Source organism: Anolis carolinensis, chromosome 2 (assembly GCF_035594765.1).
Source record: "Anolis carolinensis isolate JA03-04 chromosome 2, rAnoCar3.1.pri, whole genome shotgun sequence".
Taxonomy (NCBI): Eukaryota; Metazoa; Chordata; class Lepidosauria; order Squamata; family Dactyloidae; genus Anolis; species Anolis carolinensis.
In genome coordinates this window covers 236,077,406-236,090,357 of record NC_085842.1, presented here as the reverse complement: position 1 = coordinate 236,090,357, position 12,952 = coordinate 236,077,406, and the positions used below count along the sequence as shown (strand labels likewise).

Sequence of the window (12,952 nt, the reverse complement as noted above, 5' to 3'; positions counted from 1 at the left end):
ATCAAACATCAATAACTAGATCTTCTTGTAATAAACTCACCTGGTTGGTGGAGAGGATAGTGATCTTTGTAAGTTTACACCCGAGTTCATATCATGATAGTATGGTTGACTTGGAAGCTCTCCAATAGGGAAGTTTACTCCAGTTCCCTGGGTTATCGGCGCTAAAAGAACACAGAATAAAAGTAATCACATCTATCCTCTGATTAACATTTGCTTGTTAAAACAACCACATTAAGTTCACCACATGTTTTTGAAATTAAAAAGAAGAATCTAGAAAACATTGCTGTTGTTGCTATTGATTTATTTCAATAATTGTACAGTTTAACACAAAATCTTATAGAAAAAATTAAAATTATTTTAGCAATTACAGCATGTATATGTTGAAAGATAGTATTTGTAATAAGTATTCATATCTGCTCATTTATTGTGCAGAAAACAAAAATTGTAATCTTTAAATATAGTATAAACATGTAACTATGAAAACAAAATACTCTTCTCTGACATAATTGCTGCAAGCATTGCTTTTATCTTCATTAATCCATATATGCATGCAATAAATATATGTATGATTTTTATGACTTATTGTCATATTGTGCTACAATTATATTCTCATGATAATTTACATATAATGTATGTGCTACTTCAAAAGGGACAGGTGTTTAATCTTAATTATTGCATGTTCAAGAACAAACAATAGAATTTCCCCAGTCCATAAAGTAGATACAGGAGTTCTAGACAATTGGAAGCTGGCATGGTGGAAACAGCACAGCTCAAGAAATAAAAAGTTCAACAAATTGACAGTGCGAAAGGCCAAAGGAAGTTCCATTTTTCCTTTGGGTCACAAGATGCTGAAATGCCAATCAGTGACAAAATGACATAGTCATCTATCACATATGATATAATTTCTAATATATGACTATAATTGCTCAGATAAATCACAAACTATGAAAAGTTGTCCTGGTGAGAAAAATATTGCAATAATATTTGCCATTGCTTGTTATACAACCAAATGTGTCAACTACCAAAATTCACAAAAAGAAACATGAATGAAGGAAATATGATGATGATTACCAATGCACGCACTCCAGAAGTTAAACTAAAATATTTAGTACTGCTCACTACAGACTGTGCTGACTAGGCCTGTTCAGATTCACAGTGCAAAGATACTATCTCTGGTTGAGTGCATGTGGACACAAAATTAGCAAGTCTGGCCAAGTACAGCTGTATAAGCAAATGCAAAATTTCACAGTTCTAAACAGCTGTACAATATCATATTCAGTGTATATAAGATTTCACTAAAAGCCAAGAAACACTCTGTGTATTTCTTAATTATTCTGATTTAAATTCCTTTCCAATTTTTTATGACATGAGGCTGCTTGTTTGTTGTTTAGTAAATTTCCATCCACTATTAAGATGTTCACGATAACCTGAGTTTATATCCTATAAATTAAACTTGATTCATTAACTCTGAAAGGAGAATTGTTTGAATAACATTGCCTGAGCTTTCATTAAATCAAATCTTATACAGTAGAGTCTCACTTATCCAACACTCGCTTATCCAACGTTCTGGATTATCCAATGCATTTTTGTAGTCAATGCTTTCAATATATCGTGATATTTTGGTGCTAAATTCATAAATACAGTAATTACTATATAGCATTACTGTGTACTGAACTACTTTTTCTGACAAATTTGTTGTCTAACATGATGTTTTGATGCTTAATTTGTAAAATCATAACTTAATTTGATGTTTAATAGGCTTTTCCTTAATTCCTCATTATCCAACATATTCGCTTATCCAACGTTCTGCCGGCCCGTTTATGTTGGATAAGTGAGACTCTACTGTACTTTCAGTTGTATGCATATAATATTGCTCCTTAAAATACCGTTTGTTGAGGAGGAGTGGCCCATAAATGTATTTCAAATTTCCTTTTCCTTCTTGTTTTATGTTTGTTTCTTGTTTTTAGAACCTTTTAAGAGTCTTAAGCCTCTTAAAATATTTTAATATAACAATACGTTTTCATTTTGAAAATGCTTACTTCTAGACACTCGCACCAGTTCTGATACGTTGAAGACTCCAGATTTTACAAAACTATCTTCAAGATACACTGGAAGAAAAAACAGCAAGTATGCAATTAATACATCTGAAGGAGCAAGAAAATGTAAAAAATTCGACAAAATATATTCATAGATGCACACTAAGATTCAATTAAAATTTGCTGTCAAAATGTGTCCTTTATTATGACACATCCTATGACTGCATATAAATAGAACATGTTTTAAAAATTATTTTTTCAATGTTGCAAATTTAATAACAAACGTGTTCATTTAAAAAGTCAGGCAATGGAATATTAAGACAGATTGATGATTGATATCTCATTTCATGGTATGTATGAAATGGAATGTTCCAACTGCCTCCTCATTTGGATTGATTCAGTTTACAATTAATACATTGTGATTCATTACTTGTCTCACTAAAGCAACAATACTTATATAACTGTGCTAATAATGGAGCAGTGTAGCACAAAGGTAGAGAGAATGGACTTCTCCAGACGAGACATATATATTGGGAGGTTGCCTTGTTTGTTGCGATAGGTTTCAGGCATTTTCTAAATATTCAAATAATATTTTTGTTGTCCTGGACTATTTTTTGGCAAGATTTTATTCCTAATTTCAAACGAGCTTCTTTTTCATTCCAAGGCATATTGGAACTATTTTTTACTCCCTTATCTCTGTATTAATCTCATGTTATAAAGTAGTGGTGAATCAATGAAATTACACTTTTTCATTATAACTTTACAGACAGACTGGCAGGCAGACATTTGGCCATTCAATGCACAAGACCTCCCTAAGAGCACTACTGTAGAGCCAAGAAATCACTACAAAGAGCTGCTAAAAGTAATGGAATGAGTGGAAATTGAGAGGACAAAAGAGCTTCACCGCAAGGTGTCATGCTGCTTTAGAACAATCTGGAAGAACACAATGCAGAACAAGTTAGCACAATATGTCACATTCTCTTCTATTTCCTCTTTTCTTCTTATACAATTTAGTTGCTGATTTATAGAAAGGTGACGGCAGCATAGACTAAGACAGGCAGTGAATATGAAGGAACAAGGAAATTACAAGCTTTTCTTTGACAACCACTTCCTGTACTTTAGGAATGGTCAGAGAAAAAAGAACTGTGTTTTAAGTAGTGAATTTAGTCGAGAAGACAGAGAAAAGAAAAAAACTACTTGATTCCACATTAACCTTCTACCACATGCAATCTGAAAACCAAAGCAGAAGAGTACTTTCCCCAATGTGGAATAAGTTGTAGTGTGGTTCATTTTAGCAATGAAAAAGAAAATATAAATTCTAGGTATTTTTCCATGAACACATTTTCATGCACTCTCTTTCACACAGCTTCCATGCAAAATTTGGGACTTGGGGAACAAGAAAGCAATCTTAGAGAATAGTCATAGGCATGTCTACTCAGAAGTTCCTTAATCTTCCATGGGACTGATTCTGCTGTAACTGTGTCTTCTAAAGCAACAATGAAAACAAAATTGCGTTGGGAAAATACAGCAGAACTATTATGTCTCCCTTTTAAAATATTAAATTTAAGAGCTGAAACCTTCAGTTAAAACACAACTTTAAAAGCAGGTGCAGCTACCAGAGTTCTACATTACACGTCATTTAGACACTCTAGTTGACAATGCAAACTGGATTCCAAAAGCACTGGGAAAATCTAGTAATAAAGTACAATGCCTTTATTCACAGATTCGATATCCATGGTCTCACATATTCATTCTAAAAAAAAAAAATCCCCTCCCCCCAAAGAAATGTTTGTGAGTTTATCTGGTTGCTTCAGTGCAATTCTATCTTACACTTCCAGCCCAATTGTAGTCAAAATACAGGGTTTGTTATTATTCACAGTTTCAAGTATCGATGGGGGATTTTGGGACTTATCTACCATGGTGAGAAGGGTCATACTATAATCCACTACAAATGAGAGCTCAAGATATGTGATAATCCTTGTAATTTTGATGGGGAAGCAGTAAGGGATAAGCAGTAGAAAGTTCACACCACAATCTGAACACAAAAAGCACTTATTTGGTAGGTATATGTGATTATACTCTCAACCACAGGATGCTGACTTGTACTGATAACAGTACTTCAAATTTATATATTATTTTGAGCAGCAAGTTAAAGAAACATCCCCTCTGAACAAACTTGCCAAGTCAACTTCCTGATAGGGTTGCCATAAGTCGGAAATGACTTAAAGGTACACAAGAACAACAATAAAGAAGGTTTTAGGGCAAGTTATCTTGACATTAACTCATAAAAGACTTTTAGATGCAATCTCTCAGCATTTATTTGTAAATTAGTCTAAGCCGATGGCCAGATCCTTCGCTATTTAAACCTAATATAAAGTGTCATTTACTGAGGCCTCACTTTCCTCAAAAAAGACTGTCACGTGGAAGAGAATAATTCACTAATTATTACCATTGCTAACTTTTAAAATCTGGTGGGGAGAAAAAACTTCTTATAAAATTCTGAAGAATATAATTTGTTATAATCAAAGGGTCAATCAAATGAGATGCTTCTGTATCTATAGTGTAAAGAGCTGGGAGAGGTTAATTGCATTCTTTTTAAAGAAGGTGTGAAAACCCCTACTTTAATACTACAATTATCAGACTAGTGTCATTGTGAATACTGGGCAAAGACCCAATTGCTGTATGCAGCAATGTCTAAGAGACAGCTTTGGTGCAAGTTGTCATAACATAGGCTGTATAAAAGGAGTACCTGAAGATTATGTTGACTTCCACAAAATTCAAGCTAGTAGTTAAAAATGGATTTTCCTCTATCTCAACAAGCACAAAATTACCAACTGAAACAGTTAGAAGTTTATGATATAAAATATTTCATGCTTCAGGGACCCACGTTTATCAGACTACTTAATCATTGCAATAACTTGTATGTAAAAAACTAAGTTCCCAAGGCGAATACTTATTGTATTTGGTGAATGACCAGTCTAATTATAATTGTATGAATAGAATTATGTGCATATATAAACATTACTGATTATTATGGAGCTTCATATATAACTCAGTGGATTATATTTTGATACTATAAAATCACAAGTATTGGCAAGGAATGAAAGAAAGAAGTATTCTTAGAGTCTAATTTACATAATTTCTAGAGTTGACCATTTTATTTGTCACAAAGGTCTGGGCCCAGCTTACTTAGTGGATCACATCTCTTCCTATGAACCCACACAAGCCCTGAGATCCTCAGAAGAGACCCTACTCTTAGTCCGGCACCGTCTCAAATGCGATTGGTGGGAACAAGAAAAGGGGCCTTTTCGGTGGTAGCCCCACAACTCTGGAACTCCCTTCCTAACAAGGTTAGAACGGCTCCCTATTTGCTTTCATTTAGGAACCAAGTTAAAACCTTCCTATGGAAGCAGGCCTTCCCTGAAGGAGAACAGTTGTATTGCAAATACCAGATTCACCTGTGCAATATATACATTTGAATGAACTTCCGGCAATGGACTTGATTACGGCCTAGGAAGGCATATCAGATGAAAAATTTTAACTTACTGAATGTTTAAACTGTGTTGTGTTATATATATTGTGTTGTTGCCAGTTTTATAATTTTTATTAGATATGTTTGTGATGTGATGATTATGCTTATTTTTATGCTCTGTATTGTTTTCGTTACAATGTTTGTTCGCTGCTTTGAGTTCCAATTGGGAGAAAAGAAGGATAGAAATAAATAAATAAAGATATGGAACTGAATGGTCAAAGATAATAAGATTATGATCAAATATTTAAAATATTATGAATATACAATATAACGAATCATTGGCAGATTTTATACTTATGCTGACTACCAAAACAAATTCATTAACTGCTTATTGCCAGGATTCCTCAAAATATAACTGGACTTTATTATATTATAGTGCCAGTTCCCTTCCTTCCCCTCAAGTGACAGGTTCTTATCACAGACAGTTACATTGTACCTCCAAAATTTAATGCAGGGATAAAAGCCCTTGCATTCCTTCCCATGGGATCTGGTGGTAGTTTAGAGACGTTCACAAATCTGAATAAACATCTCCAAAATAACTGTTGTAAAATGCTCAAGCTATGTTCAGCTCCAAGCTGAATAGAAAAGCTTACCCATGTCTCATGCTGTGGTTCTGAAGCACCTGGAAAGCTTCAAATTGCATAGACAACATCCTATAACCTCATGCAGGGTGAGACATCACATTGTGCATGGAAAATGGAGTTATTTATTACAACAATGATAGGTAATAATATTATTATTGTTACTGTATTATGTGCCTTCAACCCAATACTTGGGGAGCCATCATACTCTGACAATGAGGGACTGCCTAAGTAAGTAAGCAAGTAAGTATATGCCTTCAAGTCAACACTGACTTAGTTAATTTTTACTGTCTCTAACTAATTAGTCACTACTTCATTGGCTTAATTAGATTCACATTTTATTTAATTATTTAATTTTATGAAGTAGTTATTGTAATTGTTATAGATGTTTTATTCTTGGGGTTATTTGTTTATTTTGTATTGTTTTATGGCACTGAATATTTGCCATCCTTTGCTGAAATTTGCCCTAAGTCTCCTTGGGGTGATAGGGTGGATCACAAATAAAGTTGTTTATTATTATTATTATTATTATTATTATTATTATTATTATTATTATTATTATTATAGAAAAATTATCATACAGTTTTCATGGAAAAATGATTCAGAGGAAGTTTGCCATAGATGTCCTGCTAAGGTGTGACTTGTTTAAGGTTACCTCAGGGAGTTTTCATGGCTGATCAGTGATTCAAGTCCTGTTATCCCAGACTCTAGGTCCAACATCTGCCCCAAATACTTGGGTCCTCTGAGGGGTGTCTACTCCAGTCTGCCAGAACATGACTGCCGACCATCACCTAGAGGACATTTTCATTGGCTGTCCCAAGACTATGGAATGACAAGCCAGAAGAGCTTAGACAGTTAAATGAGCTGTTGGAATTTAAAACATACCTTTCAAAGGATTTGGAAAATGGGCATTGATTTATAGAATTCTACAATTATGAAGATGTTTTACTTTTCTCTATTCTAGGAGAAGAATATCTGGTTTTCAATTACTTATTTAAATGTATTTTTGTTGTGTAATGGTCTATTACATTGATCTTTTTAAATATTATTATATTGTCTTGTACAATGCAATCTTTTTGATTATTCAGGAATTTAATTAATATGTTCTCTGTAATGAAGTATGAATGTTTGGTATACAGATGTTATGTTTAATTGTGTGTTTGTGTTTTAAAAGGGTAAGTATTACAGTTATTGCATCTCAGCACTCAGAGGCTGGTTGCCATGGAGAAGTAGGCGGAGCCAACTGACGTTTTGTTGAAGTGCAGAGTTTAAAAAAGGGATTCAGTCTGTGCTCTGATGAGGCACAGGGAAGATTGATCCTAGGCTGAGGGGATCAAGGAGACTCAATTGTTCATTTTGAGTCGGTTTAAAATATGTTTGGTGACTTATTTAATGTAGTCTGTGTCCTGGTAAGGAACAGAGAATCTGTGATCGTATATCACAGGGTGACTGCGGTTTAAAAATAGCAGAGGAAGAAGTTTTAACTACTTTAAGTAAAAGAAGTGACACTTTAGGGAGTTTGACTCACTTCTAGTATTGTAACTGTTAATAAAAGTGCCTCTAAGTGACAAACAACATTGTAACCACTAAGCTCTGTGCCTGAATAAACTTGTTATTGTTCCTCCAACATCTAAGCCTATGTCGCATATATTATAAACCAAGTTGCATTACCATCTAAAGTGAATAAGAAGAAAGAAAAAAATTAAAAGGTCTCCCCTCTGAGTCTTTGGTGGTTGCATCTTCGCACATTGGTGGCAGCGGTGGGATAAAAAAGATCCCCCCCTGCCTGAAAGAACCTTAGTCGTTAGTAGTCCTTTACAAATTGGTGGCAGTCGTTATAAATTCGTTACATTCTCTATAGGAAATTTTATGTTAACTTCTGCCAAAGTTGCACATAGTTGCACTGGAGGACCTAAAGAGTCCTAGAAAGGACACTTCTCTAAGCATATTTAGGACCATTGTGATTCTATCGTCAACTTCTAACAGAAGCCAACCATAAAGTTGTGCTGGAGGACCTAAAGATTCTTAGAGAGGTGTTCTCTCTGGTAAAAAAGGGGGGGGGTTTCCACTTTTGTGGGGTCCTGCATCCTTTACTCCAGCAAATATATAGGGCTAATTTTACATTCAAATTTCACTGTTTAAAGCCTGCTCTAATTGATGTTTTCCTGCATTTACATTGTTGATATGCACATATTTAAGGCAGGGAGAAGAGGTTCTGAACATTTACAGTGGTTCTTATCAACAGTTTTTGAATTTTTATTTTAGAGGAAGGGTAGAATCCTCTGCTTAGCATCTAAATCAGACATGGGCAAACTTCAGCCTCCAGTGTTTTGGATTTCAACTCCCACAATTCCTAGCAGCCTATCGGCTGTTAAGAATTGTGGGAGTTTAAGTCCAAAACACCCGGAGAGCCAAAGTTTGCCCATACCTGATCTAGACCAAGCATTTTCATTCAGCAACTATATAGCCCTTTATACACTGTTGCCAGATAACTTATGGTGCAATATTGGCATAGATCTTTTGTTCTTTCCTGTTTGATTGCAAAGGCAATAGAATCAAGTCATATCGTTGTGTCGTGAAACTGGATTCCCTAATCAGAGTATATTTTTTATGTACAATCAGTTCTCAGTTCTCATTAAAGCTAACAAAATAACTAATTTTGAATATGTAGTGCCTGGCTTTGAATAAAGATTTAATTACTGCAGGAAGTGAAAGCTTGTCATTCTGAGTTCTAGTAATGGCTTTAAAAAATACATTTCTCCTCTTGCTTCTTTCTGAAAGTGTGGGTCTACTCAACATATCAATCTGTTGACACAGGAAATATCTTCAGTACCAAAATGTATTTTAGGAATTTAACATAGACTTGTGAGAGATAACCAGTCCGATTATAATCCATGGGTGGTGTGGTCATGCAGTTTTTGTATGGTGTCATACAGATAATTAAATCAGTGCTTGCTGCATGTGACCTTTTGCAAACAATTCTTGGGTAACATGGTTCATTCAATGTCACTGTCTAATCTTGGAGACAGTTGAACATACAATTTCTGAGAGTCATATTTAAGCTTTAAGCTTTCCCCCTACACCATTAGACCATCAGACACACAATAAACCTAAAATCACAGGAACAGGTATTTTCTGAGTTGTAAGAAATAGGTTCTCCCTAATGTGCATTTAGAAGTTTCCTAAGCCACAGATGCCTAGGATGATATGAGTTGGCAGAAATGAGATTCAAACAGTCATCTTGAATCCCATTTTGAGAAAAAGAGATATAAAATCAATAAATATATAAATACTGCACCGATAAAACAAGAGCTGGTTTGTTTATGTGTCAGTGATGTCAGTAAATTTAGGGTGTGCATTATCAATGATAAACTAGGTGAACATAAAATGTCAGGTTCTCATGACAACAAGAAAGATTAGGATCAAACCAAAGCTCTTTTCTAGCTGAACATGGGCAGTGGCGGCATGATGGCTTTCATCATGTCAGCTGGGTCCATGGAGCTTCGGTTCTCAAACAAGTGTAGAAACAAGTCCCTATGCCTACCTCATTTTTAGAGCTGACAACAGGAAGAGGAACTGGGGGGATTTTCATGGTCTCCTAGCCTGTCTGGGCTGAGCCTCTATTCCTTTGGAAATTATAGGCACAAACCTCTACTAGCTTTTCTCTGCTCAGATACAATCAGGTGACAGATACAATACAATGGTGACAAGTGGGTTTCCTCTGCTTCTATCAGGCAATTAAGGCCCCAGCCACATCCTGAGCAGGCACACAAGCAAGTCTGTGTTCATGTGCAGCAATTCTTTGTCCATATCTCACCTTTTCATCAATTCAGGTTTCAAAATGGATTACAGTAAATTACAAAACACATACCCTATATATGCATGCAGGGCCCCTGGTGGCACAGTGCATTAAAGCGCTGAGCTGCTGAACTTGTGGACCAAAAGGTGCCAGGTTCAAATCCCAGGAGCGGAATGAGCGCCCGCTGTTAGCCCCAGCTCCTGCCAACCTAGCAGTTCGAAAACATGCAAATGTGAGTAGATCAATAGGTACCGCTCCGGTGGGAAGGTAACGGCACTCCATGCAGTCATGCCGGCCACATGACCTTGGAGGTGTCTACGGACAACGCCGACTCTTCAGCTGAGAAATGGAGATGAGCACCAACCCCCAGAGTCGGTCACGACTGGACTTAACGTCAGGGGAAAACCTTTACCTTTTATATATGCATGTATGTCTCATGTATTATGTATGTATGGGTCGACTTATCCATAGGTCCATGTGAGTACTCCACCTTAACTCTCATCAAAGAAGGAGCTATCTCCTATTTTCAGCAGAGTGACAAAAGGCAAGTACTTATTCCACCCCAAGAGAATGCACAAGAAGCACCAACCTTGTTCTACACTCTCTGCTATGGTGCTACTTTTGGCCTTTTTTAATGCCCGGTGGAAAAATGGAATCAGCAGCAGTCAAGGGGTGATTGGCCCCCTGAGGCAGCATGAGCCACAAAACAAATACAAAATGCCATAGGTTTCTTTGAAACAAAACTTAAGGTTTTGTTGAAGGCTTTCATGGCCGGAATTACAGGGCTGTTGAGTGTTTCCCGGGCTGTATGGCCATGTTCCAGAAGTATTCTCTCCTGACGTTTCGTCCACATCTACGGCAGGCATCCTCAGAGGTTATATCACACAACCTCTGAGGATGCTTGTCATAGATGTGGGCGAAGCATCAGGAGAGAATACTTCTGGAACATGGTCATATAGTCCAGAAAACACACAACAACCAAAACTTAATGTTTCTTATAAATAACTGCTTGAGAATGACTTTATTCACACGATATCCAACTATATAAGTATAAAACATTATTTCCTAAAGTAATGACAGATTTGATGGGAGCATGATCTCTTTCAAAATCTTTAGTTTTGTGTACTTCAAAAAGGCACATGTATAAAGCTAAATCTATGTACACTTTAAGATAATGAAAGTCTCATATGAGCTCTGATCCATATGATGATTCTGGTAATACTTCTAGTTTCAGGTATTATATAATTTCAGACATTGAAATGTTTAACCATGAGTAACGTAAGGGACTGTTAGGCTGAATCAACTTTCCCACTCCTGCAGCGTGGGTTTCCTACCCACATGAGGGTACATTGTGGTGCAGTAAAATGATGCAACCATCTGTGCTCAGAATCACATACAACTGAAGAAAAACTAGTGATTACACATTTAGAAGGGCTGTAAAAACAAAGACCACCACCTGCCACTATTAAAAGATCTGTTCTACAGCTGTATGTAGCAAATTATATTGTCCAATGTTTCCCATTACTGTTAAAGAAGAAATGTCTGTATACAAGTATGGTCTGGTCCAAAATGACATTGCTCTTCAGTAGCTGCCATCGACAGTTTTATCTATCTATATCTATCTATCCAACTACCCATGCCATCTTTCTGAAGCTCATAAAAGGAAGTATTAAAGGAAAAAATCACACCAAAGAACATATAGATCACTATAAAAAATACCTCAATTGTCAAAATAGCTTAAAACCTTAAGTTTACAAGGTATCAGGCATGTAGCCCCGGGGGGGGGGGGGGGGGGGGGCTTGAGGGGCTTCAACCCCCCCCCCCCCCAAATTCTCAGGGTGGTCTGCGAGAAGACCTTACATTTATTATTTAAACTGTTATGTTTATTCATATCATGATCTGATCACCATGCTCAATATATCCCATATGCATGGGGTTATTGGGATAACGATACAAAAGGTTTGCTAAGGTAAACCCTCTCCCACTCAGACTCAGCCCCCCCCAAACCAAAATCTCAGCCCCTCCCAAAACAAAATCCTGGCTACGGGCCTGCAAGGTATGTTTGGGGCTTCTTCCTGAACATGAGTTGAAGTGGGACCAATCCAGAATAATTGCTTTGCAGTATGAGAAGAAGACAGAAAGTACTTTTCTCCATTCCTAATAGGGGGGCCTCTGCAACCAGAGATGTTTCTAAAGGAGTTTTTGTTCATGCTCAAAGAAGCAGTTCCCTTAGATAGTCGGGCACTAAGCTACTTAAAGAGTTTTAAAAGTTAAACTTGTTACCTTGGTTTAAAGACCACAAAAACTACTTGCAAACAGTTCAGATCTTGCTGGAGTGATTTGGCCATGATATGCACCACTCAGCAGCCTTGGCGCTACATTCTGCACAAACTGACATTTCCAGTAGAAGGATATATTCATGTTGAGTACATGGCAACAGTCTAAACATCATGTAACAAAGACATGGATAAATTCTGCTGGATCAAATAGACTGAAAGACAGTTTCACTTGACGCTAAATACTACATTAACTCTGACATTGCTGCTATCGAATGATAAACTCATGAATAATGTATTTCTATACAATGATGATATTGATATTAATTTATAACCTGCCTTTATAAAAAAAAATCTTAAGACTCAGGGAAGCTCAAGTGTAGGATTAGGTAATACCTAGAAGGTATACACCTAAACTTTCAGGAGAAGCTCAACACCTTCCAGAACAGGATCATACCAAGGCCTACTTCTTGGTATTTAAAATAAAAATTAGATTGCCTGATATTTGACATTCCAAAACACCTCAAGACTTAAAGGTTTAGGAATTGTAACCCACCAGTCATCAAAAACACGTTCAGCTGTATGATAAACTAAAACTAAACATCTTTTAAGTTAGTATACTAAAGATAAACACAGTGATTGTCTAACACCTAGAGGTCTGATCTACTTACTGAAAACACCTAGAAGTCTGATCCAGTTGCTGCTTATAATACTACTGCCACAGAGAA

General features: G+C 36.3%; 1 protein-coding gene across 12 annotated transcripts in view; it reads right to left on the bottom strand.

The window, feature by feature from the left end:
- Positions 1 to 12,952, bottom strand: part of nfib (nuclear factor I B) — a 337,611-nt gene that overhangs the window by 81,755 nt on the left and 242,904 nt on the right. For all 12 annotated transcript variants that reach the window (XM_062971911.1, XM_062971913.1, XM_062971912.1 and 9 more), the window contains exons 4-5: positions 2,040 to 2,108; positions 41 to 161 (exon numbers count right to left, since the gene is read on the bottom strand). In XM_062971911.1, coding sequence (XP_062827981.1) covers positions 41 to 161; positions 2,040 to 2,108 — 190 coding nt within the window. The remainder of the gene's footprint in view (positions 1 to 40; positions 162 to 2,039; positions 2,109 to 12,952) is intronic.